Here is a 19,689-nt window from a genome sequence, read left to right on the forward strand (position 1 = left end):
TTTTAAGGATGTTTTTCAGGACTATAATAAGTGTGGATAAGTTTTTATACCCTACACAACTATGTTGTCAGGGTATTATTGCTTTATGCAGCCCCAAGAGTTTGTAGCGCCGCGAAATTTTGGTCCTAGACCCACCTTTAAGTATACCGATCGTCATATCTCGACTAGCTGAGTCGATCTAGACAAGTGTGTCCGTCCGTCCGTCTGTCTGTCCATTATAATTTGTAAACAAGATACAGGTCACAGTTATGGACCAATCTTCACAAAATTTTGCATGAAGGATGGGTTCTGGCCAATGAAGACCCCTATTGTTCGGTTAATATTTAGGGGATGAAATGGACCAAATACTTAATTTTTGTCGGTTTTTCTGGTCGCTCCAGAGGCCGCAGTTATGGTCCGAATATCGTGAAATTTTACATGGAGAAGGGGATCGGGCCAAAGAATAAGCATGCCTGATAAAGATCGGTCAATATTTAGCGGGTCAAATGGACCCAGACTTTTGTGTGAAAAATTACAAAACTTTTAATCTGGGGCGTATATAATTGCTCCTGAAGGACATATACCTGAGTAGTTGATAGTATATCCAATAGGAGTTGTTGACCTTCAAATTAATACCAATTATATGGCTGTATGTACTTTGATGTGGGAGTTACACGTAATTAGGTAAAGGCGACTATGTGCATAGTATTACTATTACTCCATTAGAGGACGGAAATGTCGCACTGATCGCTTTGAAATTGTACATAAAGTTCCGAACCGAAAATTGTCAGATTTTCTAGTCGCTCTAGAACCAATTATTATATGCAAAACATCCCATATTTTACAAGGTGAAGGGGATCTGAACAAATACTTAGAGCGGCTGTTTAGATGATGATCGGTCAATATTCCGAGGTCAAATCGACCAAAAACTAAAGTGACCAATTTTATATTTTATGACGGAAAAATTCACTTCAAGAAAAAAAAAATTGGAAAATATGCTAGGATTAGAAAGTGAAGTTGTTGATCTATAATCGGCAAAAAGCGTGCAAATATCACGAAATATTGCCCAGGCTCAGAATATAGAACCACAGAATTTTTGCTTTTCGTGGTAGTTGTGTAGGGTAACATATGGTCGGCCCCGCCCAACTATATTGCTCCGCTCACTGGTTAAGAATATTGTTTCAAGGTCTATAACGGTGTGTTTTTTAAAGAATATTTTTTCAAGGACTCAAGAGGTGAGGATTTTTTTGAAGAATATTTTTTCTAGGACTCTAAAGACGTGGATTTTTTAAAGAAATTTTCAAGGACCATAAAAAACGTGGATTTTACAAAAACTATTTTAAGTGAAAATTTTTTGAAGAATATTGCTTCAAGGACTCTTAAGGCGTGGATTTTTTAAAACATATTTTTCGAGGACTATAATAAACATGGGTTTGTTAAAAAAATTTTTTTCAAGGACTATTATAAAAGTGGAGTTTTAAGGAATATTTTTTTAGGGCTCCTCCAAAGGAGTGTTTTTTTTTTAATATTTTTAAGGACTCTAAAGGCGTTGATTTTTTATAAAATAATTTTTTATGACTCTAAAGACGAGGATTTTTAAAGAATAAAAAAATATTTTTTCAGGATCGTGGATTTTTTTTGAAACATATTTTTCCAAGGACTCTAAACATAAATCTTTACCACAATGTTGCTCTCCGAATCACTGTACACCGGCAATGAATGACAATTTATGCAATGGTGACTGTTGTCTGCACAAGTGCATATCTCATCGGCGGTGTCGTATCGGGGTATGAGGAAAGAAGACGGTGTCATAGAATTTGTAGTAAAGACAGCAAACCGCTGCAATTGCTAATCATGTTGTTGTGCGGTTTTTTGTTGTTGAAGAAAATACTGCGCATGGAATAGGCAGGCAACACAGCACAACTGCAGCATAGTTTTTTTTTTTTTCTTCACGATGCCTTCAAGTAAGAAATGCATAGTTTCTTATACTTGTACATTTCTTTTATTAGCTTCCATCATCATGATCATCATCACGATTCTTGTAAGTTTAAATACTTTGGGTTATGTTTTTCCACTCTTTATTCTCAGCACACACACACGCAAAGAAAAAAAGAAACATTTGCAATTTGCCATTTATTCCGGCGGAGTAGATGATGTTATTTTTAATTCTATTGCATATTTTTGAGAAGAAGAATAAAATAAAAAAATATAAGATTTTTTTATTTTTCTACTTCTTCTGTAGCAAGTACTTGCAAACATTTCGAACAAAAATATATATTTATCCGTATGGCATTCTGTCTGTCCGTCTGTTGTGATGGTGGTACTATTATGCATTGTCATGTTTGAAATTACATCACATTCGGTTATGTCTGGGAATGAGGCCTCTTATGCATTCTTTTCCGGCGTTGTCCTCATAGATTTTATTTTCCGAGGTTTATTAAAAAAAAATGGGAAGAAAATTAAAAATAACATTTTTTTCTAGAACGCAAAATTAAATTCTTAAGATTTTTTTGGGAAATGATACAGCATGTAATAAGGAAGCTGAATTGAAAATGACATATTTATTTTCAAATTAAAAATGTGTAGTGGAATTTGAAAGGTCTGTTGTTAGAGCCATATTAAATAAAATTGCAATGGAATCATACATTTTAAGGGACATAATGTGGATTTATTAAAAAAAATATTTTTTTATACCCTACACAACTATGTTGTCAGGGTATTATAGCTTTGTGCAGCCCCAAATGTTTGTAACGCCGCGAAATATTGGTCCTAGACCCACCTTTAAGTATACCGATCGTCATATCTCGACTAGCTGAGTCGATCTAGACATGTGTGTCCGTCCGTCCGTCCGTCCGTCTGTCCATTATAATTTGTAAACACGATACAGACCACAGTTATGGACCAATCTTCACGAAATTTTGCATGTAGGATGGGTTCTGGCCAATGAAGACCCCTATTGTTTTTGGAAAAGATCGGTTAATATTTAGGGGATGAAATGGACCAAAAACATTATTTTTGTCGGTTTTTCTGGTCGCTCCAGAGGCCGCAATTATGGTCCGAACATCGTGAATTTTTACATGGAGAAGGGGATCGGGCCAGAGAATAAGCATGCATGTTTTGATAAAGATCGGTCAATATTTAGTGGGTCAAACGGACCCTGACTTTTGAAAAATGAAAAATGAAAAATGACAAAATTTGTATTCTATGGCATATATATTTACTCCTGGAGGATGTAGACCCCAGGAGTTGATAGCATATCCAAGAGGAGTGGTTGCCCTTTAAATTGATACCAAATATAGTGATGTATCTACTCAGATGTGGGAGTTACAATCAAATATTTACAGGTGCATACGTATTCAGATATTATTTAGTAACCCATTACCACATTAGAGGGGGAAATATCGCGCTGATGGCTTTGAAATTTTTCATGAAGTTCCTGTTATGGTCAAGAACAACGCCTATAATAATCAGATTAAAATTTTGGGATGAAATGGACCGAACACATAATTTTTGTGTGTTTTCGAGTCGAGTATAATCCGAAAATCACAACACAACCCACCGTGAAGGTAATCTGGACAAGTAATTAGAGGACTGTACTGAATATACGAAAAAAGTAAGGAAGAGGTGTTGTTGACCTCTAATCGGACAAGAGGGTGCAAATATCACGAAATATTACTCAGACTCGGAATAAACATCCTCAGAAAGTTAGAGTTCGTGGTAGTTGTGTAGGGTATCGTATGGTCGGCCCCGTCCGACTATACTGCTCCGCTCACTGGTTTCAAAAATAGCTTTAATTGTTTTTTAAGAATATTTTTCAAGAATTCATTAATATATTGTAAGCAGAGAGAGTAATTTTTAATCATACTATTTTTTAAGGACTCTAAAGAGGTGGCTTTTTAAAGACTATGTTTTCCAGGATTCTAAAATACATGGTTTTTAAAGAATATTTTTTCAAAGACTAAAAATGTCGAATTTAAAAAATATATTTGTTTAAGGACCCTAAGGCTTCTGTAAATAATTTTTTTAAAGACCAAAACTGCCCGAATTATAAGAAAAGACTTGTTCAAGGACTCTTAAGGCGAGAATTCTTTAAAAAATATTTTCTTAAGGATTTCTTAAAAGTTATTTTTAAGTGCTCTAGGAGAATTCTTAAAAGAATTTTTTTCAAAGGATGCTAAGGCGTGGATTATTTTTTTTAAATGCTCTAAAGGTGAGAATTCTTTAAAGAATATTTTTTCAAAGTCTAATAATGCCAACATTTAAAAAATATATATTGAGGGACTAAAATGGCGAGGATTATTCAAAGAATATATTTTCAAGGATTCCAAAGGCGTGGATTTTTGTTAGAACTATGTCTTCAAGGATTCCAAAGGCGAGGATTTTTTTAAAACTATGTCTTCAAGAATTCCAAAGGCGTGGATTCTTAATGAATATTTTTTTAAAGATTTCAAAGGCGTGGATTTTTGTTAAAACTATGACTTCAAGGGTTCCGAAGGCGTGGATTTTTTTAAAGAATATATTTCAAGGATTTCAAAGGCGTGGATTTTTGTTAGAACTATGACTTCAAGGGTTCCGAAGGCGTGGATTTTTTTAAAGAATATATTTCAAGGATTTCAAAGGCGTGGATTTTTTAAAGAATATATTTCAAGGATTTCAAAGGCGTGGATTTTTTAAAGAATATATTTCAAGGATTTCAAAGGCGTGGATTTTTTAAAGAATATATTTCAAGGATTTCAAAGGCGTGGATTTTTTAAAGAATATATTTCAAGGATTTCAAAGGCGTGGATTTTTTAAAGAATATATTTCAAGGATTTCAAAGGCGTGGATTTTTTAAAGAATATATTTCAAGGATTTCAAAGGCGTGGATTTTTTAAAGAATATATTTCAAGGATTTCAAAGGCGTGGATTTTTTAAAGAATATATTTCAAGGATTTCAAAGGCGTGGATTTTTTAAAGAATATATTTCAAGGATTTCAAAGGCGTGGATTTTTTAAAGAATATATTTCAAGGATTTCAAAGGCGTGGATTTTTTAAAGAATATATTTCAAGGATTTCAAAGGCGTGGATTTTTTAAAGAATATATTTCAAGGATTTCAAAGGCGTGGATTTTTTAAAGAATATATTTCAAGGATTTCAAAGGCGTGGATTTTTTAAAGAATATATTTCAAGGATTTCAAAGGCGTGGATTTTTTAAAGAATATATTTCAAGGATTTCAAAGGCGTGGATTTTTTAAAGAATATATTTCAAGGATTTCAAAGGCGTGGATTTTTTAAAGAATATATTTCAAGGGCGTGGATTTTTTAATGAAGGCGTGGATTTTTTAAAGAATATATTTCAAGGATTTCAAAGGCGTGGATTTTTTAATGAATATTTTTTCAAAGATTTCAAAGGCGTGGATTTTTTAATGAATATTTTTTCAAAGATTTCAAAGGCGTGGATTTTTTAATGAATATTTTTTCAAAGATTTCAAAGGCGTGGATTTTTTAATGAATATTTTTTCAAAGAGATTATCAAATCAAAGTCGAAGTCGAAATACCCAAATTGTGAAGAAAATTAATTTTAATTTAGGATGGAACCTATCGTTCCACTGCTTTTGGTACCTCCCCCACAATGTAGCAAAATTTTGAAAAATTATGAATTGAATAACAATGGGTTGGGTTGTCCGATTTGATGCCAAATATGCACATCTTAATATTTCTATCAAACATAATTCAAGTTGGAAGATGGGACTGATTCGCCCGATTTTATATTTTGCTACGCCAACACAAAATGGGTAAAGTTGTGCTGAAAATAATATTTTCATGCGAATGGACTATCCGATTTGAACTAAACTTTGTCCAACCTAATATATTAACCGTGCCTGTATAATGTTAGAAGATAAGCCCTACCAGTCCACTATTTTTAATACCTTCCCCACAACGAGTCAAAACCCCGAAAACTAATAAATTTAGTATAGATCGAACGGAATAACCAATTTCATCCAATATGCAATCATAATTCTTACATAGATGAAGTTGAATTTGGAAGTTGACTAAAGCCACTAGTTCAGGTACCTTCTCCACAAAGTGTCAACATTTTGAAAATTCGTTAATCCAATATCAAGAATATGGAATGTATGATTTCATACACACTTTGCAAATTGTAAAAATTTTCCAACCCCACATTAAATTGTAAGATGGGGTCTATAGGGTAATCTCATCTGGAAACTCTACAAAGATGGTCAACTCTTTGGAAAACCATATATATCTTACATAAAGCGAATAATAAAAACTGTGTTTTATTCCGAAGACCTCCGTCCAATGCTTTTCATCTCAAATCGGAAAAATTGCATCAGGAAATTATCAACTAAAAATTCTCAACTCCTCAATTAGTAAATCGTCATCCGTGTAAGTTAAATTTATTGATTTCAAATTGAAGAGTAAGAGGCATATCTCTTCCGCCAAACGTCTCGTTGCAAAAACAAAATGCATTGATTTTACTATTGAACGAAAAATCAAACCCGAGAAGGCAAACAATAGAATGACGACGCCGACAACGATAATTGCCATTCATTGATCGAAACGATTCGAATAGAATGTTTATGAGTTTTTTTTCAAAGATAAACAAATGCCGAATACAAATTGTTTTAAATTTTTGTTGTTTATAATTTATCTAATACAGGGTCTACAAACACTTTTCTATATATATAAATATACATTTATGTATATATTTACACTTTATTAAATCGTTTAGTAATTTGTTGTAATTATGTTTACATTTCTCGAATTCCAATAGGCGACTTGATTTTTTCTTGTTTTATTTTTTTTTTTTTTTTTTTTTTTTTTTTGATTTTTTTCTTTCGTTAATATTCTCACTTTCCGGGGAAATTCTTTCGCAAGAAATCTCAGATATGTATGTATCGCATATTAATTAAATTTCCATAGAAAATACGCACATGTCCGAACACTTTCGTTTTTAATATATTTCTGTAAAAGAAATTCGATTCTTTGTTTTTTGTAATTTCCACGAAAGAAAGAAATTTTACACTTCGTTGTCGTTCCGTTCCGTTTTTGCTTTCATTCTTTCACTACTTCGCTCCAAGTATTCGCAGCATTCGCGTTTTATGTTCTAACATAAAGGAACAATTTTTTTTTTAAATTCAATCGTCAAACGTTGCCGCACAACTGAATATTGCAACACAAAATATACGAAACGACAGCGCAACAGTGTGTGGTTGCCTGGCTGGCTGTCCGACTGGCTGCCTGGTTGGCTCTCGAGGAAACATTGGACAGGCTAAATTAATTTAAAACTCTTTTAAAAAAAAACCTCAGAAATAAAAACAAAGAAAAATGATTTTCGTTCTCTGGCCATTTGTTCTCGGCGTTTTTGCTCTTTTCGTTTTGGTTCAGTTCCGTTGAGGTTTTTTTTGATTTTTTTTCTATCCAAAATTCTACATCGGTGGCTGCTAACGATGACGATGATGTTGATGATCATTCAAAACACTTTTCTCTGACTCTTTAGAACAAAAAGAACAGCAACAACAACTAGAAACAATAACAAAACACTTAAACCAGAAGCTCTCCGCATTGAGCGAGGCGTTGGCAGACGCCCCACCACTTGGGGTAGCCAGCGACGCACAAGAGTCAAAATAATTTAGCAAAATTGTGATCGTAATTCCGAAAAGAAAACAGAGTTCAACATGTGCCTGCCTTGTGCCTCGGGCCATGCTACACTGCTCGTCAGAGGACCGGAGGTCTTTGTATTTAATTTGTATTTAGACAAAAATATATATTTTTCAGGAACTTCCAGAGAATCGATGTGGTCGTTAAAAAGAGTTTTTTTCAAGGACTTTCAGAGTGTGGATATATTTAATAGTATTTTTTTAAGGACTTTTGGTGTGTGGGATTCATTTGTAAAAGTATACTTATTATGATTTTTTGACCAAATCGGGTATTCCATTCTATTTATATGAAATTTACAGGGTTTCAAAATGTTGACATATTGTGGTGGTGGTATCGGAAGGATTGGATCGATGGGTCCCATCATCGACCTTCATCTTGATTAGATACAAAAATTTCGATGTGAATTGATGATGAAATTGGGTAGATGAAATTGGATAGACTATAAGCTTCGAATTGAATTTCGACCTTTTCAAAATTTTGACACTTTTAGAGGGAGGTATCACAAAGAGTGGAACGATGGGTATTATCTTCGCACTTTTTCTGGGTTTGGTAAAAATATTACAATGTGCAAAGTTTGGATAGAATCGAATATTTAATTCGTTTTAATTTTTCGAAATGTTGACACTTCCGATAAATCTGACATCGGTCTTGATCTATGTCTGCTAAAAGTATTGCGATATATAACGTTTAAATTAAATGGGGTACACAATTCGGTAGATATTGGTACGGTAGATATTGGTACGGTAGATATTAGGGTAATTCGGTAGATACAAATTGTCAAGGTTTTGACAATCTGTGGAGGAGGTACCAGAAGACGAGGACCGATTGACCCCGTCTTTAGAATTGATCTTGGTTTGCAAAAAAATTACGACATTTTTTACCTTTCATACTCTTATTGTATTTATTTCCAAAAATAATGCCCTGTTTCATAATTCGAGCTCTATTAAGGGGAACCCCCCCCCCCCCATTCACGGGGTCAAAAATTTTTTTGATGTGATTCGAATCTACACTAATTCAAGAATGTCCCTACAAAATTTCAAGTGAAAATCTCAAGAACTCTTGAAGATATAGCCGATTTATTCAGCATCAATGACGGCTAAAGGGCTTCTCAAACTTTAAACGCGTTTTTTCCAAAAATAAAAATAATCCAAGTTCCAAATTTTTACACGTTTCTCTTTGACTGTATAGCAATCGTATGAACTAGGATAAAGCCAATCGGTGAAGATGTTCCTTATTTTTTAACTTGGTGTTTGGTCAAAAATTGGCGATTTCCCAAAAATATTTTTTCAAAGGCCCGCCATTTTGTTAATTTTAGAGCGAAGTCAATAATCATAGTTCATACGAGAGCCAGACATGTACTCTTTCTAGCACCATTGGAATTTTCGGATTCTGAGGTTCCAGCGAGGAGTTATCATGCCCGCCATCAAAAATAAGGACTTTTCTTTAATTACAAAAAACAACAACAAAACAATAACAAAAATTTTTTGAAAATTTTTTTTTCTTCTCTTTTAAATCTTCAAATATAGATGTGCAAAGTTACAAACCTTAACAAGCATTGGTATTGATTTACCAGCCCATTGAAAATCTTGAAAAATTAAAATCGAGAATGGGTGGGGTTCCCTTAATATAAATTTCCATAAGTATTCACTTCAACAAGTCAAAAGAAATCATATTTTAAAATTTACCATTGTACCAAATTTGTACACATAAATAGTACACATAAGTACTATTTTTTAAAAATTTCCGCCATACCCCAAACCCATACTCCAACAGTAATTTTATTTAACAATTTCAGGATTCCAGCTCTACCGGTTCGCCCTAAATCCAAATTGTACCAAATTTAGTACCATTTAGTACACAAAAGTAAAAAATTCTATTAAAATTGTTATTAAAAATGCTATTGATGTAATCCAATAGAAATATTATTTCCCAATTTCAGGATTCCAGGCTAATCGGGCTCGCCCCAAATCCAAGTTGTACCAAATTTAATACCATTTTATACACATTGGTAGAAATTTCCGAAACTTCCTACATACCCCAATCCTAGACTCCAACTCCTAACTCCAAATTCATCTAAAATTCAAATGTACAAAATTTAGTACCATTTGGTACAAATATATACGAATTTCCAAAACTACCTACATACCTCAATTCTGCAATGCAATAGTAATTTTATTTCTAGATTACAGTGTTCCAGCTATATCGGTTCCCCCAGAACAAAATTGTACCAAATATATTACCATATAGTACTTTTCGTATACATGGTAACTCAGGTTACCAGCTATATCCGTTCCTCCAAATTCAGATTGTACCAAATTTAGTTCTTTTCGTATACATGAGAACACCCTTCTAAAACCACCTTTTTATATCGACCCTAATTCTTAACTTTGATTCCTACTACAAAAATTTGTGCCAAATTTAGTACGTTTTAGTACTTTTCGGATACTTATAGTTCGAATTTCCAAAATAAAAACTTTAGTACAACTATCCTATGCTCCATCAGTGAGTGATCCTCACCCAAAATTTCAAGGAAGATATAAGAGTTTTTATAAAGGAATATTAATATTTTGAAGGTAGATTCGTAGAGGAGCAGTGTTGAATATAATTCCACCCCTATGATAGTAATTTGGTTCCACCATTGGCAGTATGGAACTCACCAGTAAATAACTCACCAATAATTATTTTTAGACAACATACCTGAAAAGAAGGAAAGCAGGTGAATTTGTTAACAATGTTTTAAAGGTATTTTAAATATTTAAAAGTCTTTCAAAATCGTATGTTATTAATTTCAACTAAAATTTTAATTAGATTTAAAAATACAAATTTCCAAGCTGCCAAATCAATTTGTAAGCCCTACGTTTTATTTAGTTTTTTTGAACAAATCATTTTTCCCATTAAAAGTATTCCAATACTACATTAATTTTTCTCAATGTAATAAAAATTGTCTCATAACATTCGATTAATAATTAAAACTATACATTCTCGCCGCCTGAAGGGGGATGGATGATGAAGGGTAGTAAATTTTACGATGGCCACCGCCCATAATTAGGCATTTCAGCATTGTTTACTCTTTTGAGTTTTTAATTATACAAAAGGCCTATATGTCACCATTTCAGATGTTTATGAAAGAGCAAATCGTGTGGAAAATAGAAAGAGCACAATGTACAAAAAACATTTTGCTACTAATTCAGATCATCAGATCTTGTGTGAAGTGGATGGGATAAAAGATCAATTGACTCTCTCAACTTTATCTCTTGAAAAACCATAATAACGGAGAATAGAGTCTCCCCTCAAGAATATTTCTGGTAAGAATAACAGAGTAATGTCCAACATTCACACGTTGCCGCATAGAGTTCCACATTTCTATGAGTACGCAATGTTTACGCCACACTTTGATAATTGAGATTGTGGATCCAAGTCCAGACCAAATGCCACATCAAAAAAAGACACTTTGATGATTGATTGTTTGTTATTGTTTTATTCGATACAAAACGACATGCAGTTGTAGAAGGAAGTGCAATTTATTTGTTAAAACAAGCTACTTTTCGTTTAAAAATACTAAAAATGTCAGAAAAGTGTCAGGAAAAAGGCGAACAAAATAACATTTTTGTCCAATGGGACAGAGACAGGATGTGGGAGCTATACATAAATATTCACAGAGGTCTACGTATTCCAAAATTGTTCAGTAGTACAACAATAGAATGTAGAAATTTCCGCTTATGCTGAAGTCCAAAACCTATTTTTTTTTTAAGGAATATTTTCCTTTGTTTTTTCTTTTTCTAGTCGCTCTAGATGCCACGTTTATAAAATTGTACAACATTTCGTTCTGGATGCATTTTCTTTATTTATGGAACCGGACTTCAATTAAACAAGATGAGATTCAATCAAACTTTACACTAATTTTTAATTTTATTCGAAATAACATTTAATAAATTATTACCTTGACTCACATAATTACATATATATTAACATATGCTCCCTACTTCGATACCGAATATGAGAATTATTTAAAAACCAATACCGGTCATAATTAAAATTTTAGTATGTCCAAAAGTACATCCATATCTCAATTCTACACACAATTTCTGACCCCAACAGAAATCTAGCTCTATACTAAATTGTGTATCATTTTTTGTCCTTTGTACTCATGTAATAATTATCTACTTTAAAAATCATTAGTACACTCCCATTCTTAATTCCAAATCTCAGGATTCCAGCTCTATCGATTCACCTAAATTAAAATTTTTATCAAATTGGAATGGAAATCTTATCAAGCTCTATCGGTTCACTCTAAATCCAAATTGTACCAAATTTAATGTCATTTAGAACAAATTAGTAAACATTTCCAAAAATGACTACATACTCCAATCCAATACCCCTACAGTGATCCTAACTCCAAATGTCAATATTCCACCTTATCGTTTCACATTAATCCAAATTTGGTACCATTTAGTACACATTAGTACGAACTTCCAAAACCTTCTACATAGCTCAATCCTGCACGCCAATAGTGATCCTACATTCAAATTTCAGGATCCCAGATCTATCGGTTCACCCAAATCCAAATTTGGTACCATTTAGTACACAATAGTAGGAATTTCCAAAATTGTCTACAGCTATATCAGCTCTCCCAAAATTCAAATTATGTACAATTTAGCACCCATAAGTAAGTTTTTCCAAAACTACATCCTTACGCCAATACTACACCCCAACAGTAATCATATTTCCAAATTTTAGTGTTTCAGCTCTATCGGTTGGCACACATTTGGTACCATTTTGTACACATTAGTACAAATTTCCAAAACGTTCTACATACCCCAACCCTACACCCACAATATTGACTCTAACTTCAGAATTCCAGCTCTACTGGTTCACCAAAAATTTAAGTCGAACCAAACTTAGCACACATTAGTACGAATTTCCAAAACTTTCTACAAAGTCCAATCCTACGCACCAACAGTGATCTCAATATTAAGATTCCAGTTCAATCGGTTGATCGAATTCATATTTGATAACATTTAGTACAAATTTCCAAAACTTCCACACATCGGTTCACCCAAAATTTAAATTGTACCAAATTTAGTTCACTTTAGTAGGAATTTCCAAAACTTCCTACATAACTCAATTCTACCCCCCCATCTATTAATCCTACACCCAAAATCTAAATTTTAATATCCCAGCTGTATGGGTTCTCCCAAATCCAAATTGCAAAACTACATAGGTATCCCAATCCTTCACTCTGGCGGTAATGTAAATTTCAAATTTCAGGATTCCACCTACATTTGTATCTCCAAATTAAATTTGTACCAAATATGTACCATATAGTGATTTTCGTACACATGAGTATACGGTTTCAAAACAATCTTCTTACCTACTTCTCAACCTTAAATTGCATTCCAAATTTCATGTTTTTAGCTCTATCCACTCACATGCTACGAAATTGTACGAAATTTAGTGCTTTTTAGTATTTTTCGCATACTTTTTTATTAATTATATACTCCATCTGTGACACTCATTTCAAATTTAGGACTTCTAACTGTACAGGTTCGCCAAATACAAATGGTACAACAATTAGAACTTTTTGTACCGCTCTAATACGAATTTCCCAAAAAACCAGGTTTATCTGTCACTTTTGGACCAAGAGTGACCCTCACACAAATTTTCAAGATTCCAGCTTCATCCGTTTCGTCTGGATGTTGATGAATCGTTAAGTCAGTCAGTCATTGGCTCTTTTTTTAGTATATATATTTAATTTGTATAGGCCTTCCTGTTCATTCTTTCCCATATAACAATCGTCTACTACTAACGACATCTGTTGTCAATGCTCAACAACACAAAATATACATTTCCATAATTGATTAAGTTATAATGTTGCCACATTGTGCAATACACAACAAATACACAGATGTAAAAAGCTTTCTTGTGTGATGAGTGTGGACAACACAGCGCATGTCTGTACAAAATGAGGCACTTCATAGAGAAAAGCTCTCGATGTAAGGGAGTATTCTGTTGTGCCGGCATTTGTTTTCCATTTTTTTCCTTTTGTACATACATAACATTGATATATACATATGACAATTAAAATGTAAACAAATATATGAAAGTATATCGGTTGGTATTGCAACGTTTACTGACCATCGAAATTTATTCATGACCCAAGCCTTGTTGGCTCTGGAGATCTTAACATTGATGACATTCCAAGAATTGAAGACCCTTCGAAAATAATTCCTAGCCTTGAAAAAATATTCTTTAAAAAATCTACACCTTGCTAAGCCTTGAAAAAATATTCTTTAAAAAATCTACGCCTTGCTAAGCCTTGAAAAAATATTCTTTAAACAATCTACACCTTGCTAAGCCTTGAAAAAATATTCTTTAAAAAATCTACGCCTTGCTAAACCTTGAAAAAATATTCTTTAAACAATCTACGCCTTGCTAAGCCTTGAAAAAATATTCTTTAAAAAATCTACGCCTTGCTAAACCTTGAAAAAATATTCTTTAAAAAATCTACGCCTTGCTAAGCCTTGAAAAAATATTCTTTAAAAAATCTACGCCTTGCTAAGCCTTGAAAAAATATTCTTTAAAAAATCTACGCCTTGCTAAGCCTTGAAAGAACATTCTTTAAAAAATCTACGCCTTGCTAAGCCTTGAAAAAATATTCTTTAAAAAATCTACACCTTGCTAAGCCTTGAAAAAATATTCTTTAAAAAATCTACACCTTGCTAAGCTTTGAAAAAATATTCTTTAAAAAATATACGCCTTGTTAAGCCTTGAAAAAATATTTATTATAAAATCTACGCCTTGCTAAGCCTTGAAAAAATATTCTTTAAAAATTTACACCTTGCTAAGCCTTGAAAAAATATTCTTTAAAAAATCTACCCCTTGCTAAGCCTTGAAAAAATATTCTTTAAAAAATCTACACCTTGCTAAGCTTTGAAAAAATATTCTTTAAAAAATATACGCCTTGTTAAGACTTGAAAAAATATTTATTATAAAATCTACGCCTTGCTAAGCCTTGAAAAAATATTCTTTAAAAATTTACACCTTGCTAAGCCTTGAAAAAATATTCTTTAAAAAATCTATGCTTTGCAAAAACTCGAGAAAATATTCTTTAAAAAATCTATGCTCTGCTAATCCTTTAAAAAATTAGCCTCATAGGCATAATCTATAGAAAACTTGTTCTAGACATTATAGATAATTTTTATCTCTTTATAGCACATAATAAGTCCGTTTAGTTTTATATTCTCTACTTATTGTTATTTGAGCACCCCTTCAGCTTTACGGTACCGATTTTTCCCTTCACTCACCTTCATTTTCGCTCCTTCGTCTACGCGGCATACTGTGATAATACTGTTGTTGCATTTCCGATTTTTCGGTCGATTCATTTTCCTGTTTCTCATCTTCGGTGTGTACCGGCGACGATGGTCCCGACGATGCACTGGCTCCCGGTGAAGCAGCCGAATTACTGCTACCACTCAATAGGCCATTGACACTGGCAATTGATGCACTATTGCCGGCACTATCAATAGAACCTCGTTTGGCGGCATGAACATAACCTGGTGCCTGTATGGTTGGCGATGAGGGGGTAATGCGTTCCTCCGTTTCCACGAGATCTATGGATTTTTTGCGAGGTTTTTCTGGTGGTATCGGGGCAATGCCATTTTGTTCATCAATCGAACGCTGCTGGGCAGCAGCCGCTGCAGCTGATTTAGCTGGTGGTGGCGGTGGTGGTTCCGAGACTTTGGTAGGTGATCGAACCCTTTCGGGATTGAATTTAACGGGGCTAACATTTTTCGGTTTGACAGCTGGTATGGGTGGTAGAGGTGGCGATTTTACGGGGCTGCCAATTTTGTTGCTACTACGTGGTTTTATCTCGGGCGGTTGCACCGAATGTCGTATCGGAGGACTGGGTGGTTTGTCTTGATGCGAAGCCAAACTGGCCAATATGGGGGATCGGGTTTCCGAGATTTGATTATTTTGTGGCATTATTTTGTGATTATTCAAAGGCGGCGATGTTGCATCTTTCATTTGTATCACCGAACTGGGTATGAGCACGGTGCCCGGCCCAGTGCGTATGATATCGCAACGATTGAGATCACCATGAGATCGTGTGGTCTTGGTTTTGGTAAAATGTGATGTCCATTTCTTTTGTTTTTCGATTAATTCTCGGGAATTGAATTTACGTTCTGGCTTCTCGGGTTTGTCGACACCACCTGATGAACCGGACAAAATTGCACTAACACTGCCCATACCCGAGGGACCGGATGATGATGACGTTATGTTATCCTCGGATTTCAAACGTGATATATTGTGTTGAAACTTTGGACTTGGTTCCATTATGAATTTGGAATTTGCCAAAGGCGGTACAATGCCGCCATTCAATTGACTGTTGCTGTTATTATTGGCCATTGAAGCAGCCACCTGACAACCGGACGGGAAGGGAGAACGTCGTTTGGGTGGTGAAATCGAACGATCAGAGGAACGCGACGACGAACGATCCGAATGATTGATATCACCGCAAAGGTTGTCTTCACGCGAACCCGAACGTTTGACACTCAGATTGGAATTGCTTTCGACGCCCAACTTTTCGAATAGGGCTCGAGCGTTATTAAATCGCGCCGAATGTGATTCTGTGCGTACAACAGTGGCGGGTGTACCCGTGGGGTTGGCGGCAGCGGCGGCCGCTGCTGCTGCAGCTGCTGCGGCGGCGGCAGCACTCAACTGTTCGACTGGTTGTATTTCAATTGGTTTGCGTTGGAATAGATTCGCAATTTGCGAAACTTTACCAACCGGTTGCATTGGTTTCTCCATTTTGAGGGCAGCAATGATGATGAGGGGAGTTACTTAGAAAATTACGTGTTTGTGGCACAAGAGATGTCTGCAAAGAAAAGAATAGATAAGAGGAATTAGGTTAGTTATGGGTAAAAAGAGGTATATAAAATGTTTTTGATATTCAAAAAAAATCAATAGGATGGAAAGTTATTCTTATAGAACACCAAAAGGTATTCTAATAGAAAGCCAAAAGATGTTCTTACAGAAGACCATGAGATCATCTTATGGAAAACCATAAGGTCTTATAGAAAATCACATGAACTAGAGTGACTTTTTATAACAGTCCAAATGATCGTCTAATGGAAGACCAGAATGTCGTCAACTAGAAACCAGGTCTTAGAAAATCAAAAGGTCTGAGAAAGCTGAAAGGTCTTATAGAAATACGAAAGTTTTTCTTTTAGAATAGCAGAATGTAATCTTATAGAAAGTCGGAAAAAAATCCCTGACCTGTTTATTATTATCTACTTATAAAATATAAATGACTTTTAGAAGGCTGTATGTCTATAGGAGCATTGTAAGAGGTCACTGGGGTATAGAAGACCTATGCATACATAATAAGGTCCCGTAAAACCTTAACAACCTATATAAGTTCTGGTGATATAGATATATGCCTAAGGTATTTTATTTACAGGGATTCCGTCTAAGTTATTATATTTATCCAAGAAGTTTTTCTATCACTAGTAGACCTATAGATATCCTTTCAGTCAATATTATATATAAGATAATTAATATCCTTAGAAGATTGTAATTAAGAGTTCCTATTATTCCGCAATGTTGTTATTTGTTAATTTTAACATAATTGCCCTGATGGTCTTTACCATGTTTACGTTGCTTTCCAAGACAAATGCGAAATCACCACGACGAAGAAAAAAATTAGAACACCAACAACAATCACAAAAATTATTTTAATGACAAAGCAAATTCTCGATACGATGCTTTACTTTTCGATATTCAATTTCACTTTTCTTCGAAAAAAAAGAAATACAACTTTCAACGTGTAATTCTAGCATCAAATCCGATTTGAAAAATTAGTTACACTGAAAACAAAATCACAAAAATAACAACAACTAATTTAAAAATAATTTCCGATTGTAATTTTTTTTTCTATAAAAATTTGCCGAGCGCTTCGCTAAAGACCAGCCAGAGAAACAATGAAAATATAATTTCAAACTAAATCAGAATCATTTTCTTTGGGGGGTTTTTGGTTCCACACACCTCTTGACTAGGCCGATTGTAATTGACATGTGTGTGTGTGTGTGTGCGTGTGTTTGTACTGTGATTGTGTTATTTTATCTGTCAGCGAAAAAATATAACCGTCTGAAGTGGAACAACATTGATGACGGTGGCAATGACAACCAACCGCCAAGCCAGCGAACCAGCCAGCCAGCCATCATCGTTCGCCAGCGACAAACGTTAATAGTTTAGAATCGAGAACCAAGAAAACTTATAAAAGAACAACAAAATAAAGAAACAAATAACCACAACAAAATAAAAAAAAAATAAATTACTTTTATGAGAGAAAAACAAAAAAACTGAACTAAACAAAACAAATAAAAGCAACAATAAAATAATAAATTGAAAAGTCAACAAGAAAATGGTGGATGAGGTCGAATTCTTTGTCACCATATAAAGAAAATCTATAGAGAAAAACTTCGCCAAGAACTTTTGGAATATATTCATATTAAATAGATCAGTATATTGTTTAATAGCAGATCAGAGGTTCATCTTATAGGCAATCGGAAGGTAATATATTTATGAAAGACCTGGAGGTTTTTCGGAAAATCTTCTTATAGAAACCCAGAGAGTTTTCCTCTTGAGACCAAAAATATTCTCTTATAGAATATAAAACCAAAGGATTTTTTGAAAAAGCCAGGACATTTTACAGAAAAACAACGGAGTTTTCTTATAGAAGACAAGGATGCCTTCATATTGAAGACCACAAGGTCTTCTTATAAAAGACAAAGAGGCCTTCTATAAAAAGAACAGTATGTCTCTTTATAGAATACCAGTAGGTCTTCTTAACCTTCATATAGAAGGCCATTATACTATTAAGAACCAAAAGACCTTCTACATTAAGTAATGCTAGTATTCTATAAAAATACCTCCTGCCTTCTAAAAGATCTCCTGGTTTTCTTCTTCTATAAGAAGACCCTCTTGTCTTTGTTATGAAGATCTTCTAGCAGATAACCTCTTTTTCTATTTGAATACACCCTGTTCTTTCAAATGTATAGAAGCAATAGCTTCTGGGGAGAATATCCCAACAAAGAGCTAAGGGAACTGATGAGGATCAGTGGCGTGATCCGAAACTATAGTCTTCCCTGCCTTACCCCTCGGCAAACAATGCCATACATTCCCCACTAATAAATAGTTGCTTTTTTATATAAAAACAACAAACTGGCATTCAGCCTGACTATTTTGCAAAAACAAAATACAAATGGTATCCCAAATAAACCGCCAACACTAATGAAGTCCCGGTATTTCATATGGAGACTTCATGACTCCCATAAAGAGACCTCCTGGTCTTCTATATGAAGTCTGTAAAGATACCTCATTGTCTTCTATAAGAATACCCCGGTCTTCTATAAAATTGCCCCCGTGTCTTTTATAAAGAAGACCTCCTTGTCTCTATAAAAGATCCCTTAGTTTTATATAAGAAGACCTCCGAGTATTCTATAAAGGTCTTCTATAAGAAGACCTACTGGTCCTCCATAAGAAGACCCCCGGGTCTTCTGTAAAGATACTTCCTGGTCTTCTATAAGAAGACCACCGGGCACAGAGCATGTTCTTCTATTTGAAGACATACCTCATGGTCTTTTAAATGAATAACTACTGGTATTTCTATGTGAAATACCTTCACAGCCATCTATAAGAGGCCCCCGGGTCTTCTATAAATAGACCACTTGGTCTTTTATAAGATCACCTCCTGTCAGAGGACCGGTTCTTCTATATGAATGCATCCTGGTATTTTAAATGAAGAATTTCTGGTATTTCATATGGATACCTCCTGGTCTTCTATAAAAAGACAAAACCGGATCATGTATAATCATGTATATAGAATTCCCCCTTACATTCTATAAGAACACTTTCTGGTCTTCTGTAAAAATACCTCCATGTCTTCCATATGAAGACATCTCGCCCTGATCGAAAAGCAGGGCATCGAATACAATTCCAATCTGAGTGTCAAACGTTCGTGTTCGCGTGAAGACAACTTATGCGGTG

At 34.3% G+C, this 19,689-nt stretch overlaps 1 protein-coding gene across 1 annotated transcript in view; it reads right to left on the reverse strand.

Annotated features, from left to right (window-relative positions):
- LOC133330573 (uncharacterized) overlaps positions 1-16,507 on the reverse strand; it is an 84,950-nt gene extending 68,443 nt beyond the window's left edge. Inside the window, exon 1 of the mRNA XM_061539011.1 lies at positions 14,946-16,507. Within this exon, the coding sequence (XP_061394995.1) occupies positions 14,946-16,449 (1,504 nt within the window). The 5' untranslated portion in view covers positions 16,450-16,507. The remainder of the gene's footprint in view (positions 1-14,945) is intronic.
- Between the last annotated feature and the right edge of the window lie 3,182 nt (positions 16,508-19,689).

This window comes from Musca vetustissima, unplaced genomic scaffold, assembly GCF_032173495.1.
Source record: "Musca vetustissima isolate MV318-11 ecotype Yass unplaced genomic scaffold, APGP_CSIRO_Mvet_v1 utg23084, whole genome shotgun sequence".
Lineage (NCBI taxonomy): Eukaryota > Metazoa > Arthropoda > Insecta > Diptera > Muscidae > Musca > Musca vetustissima.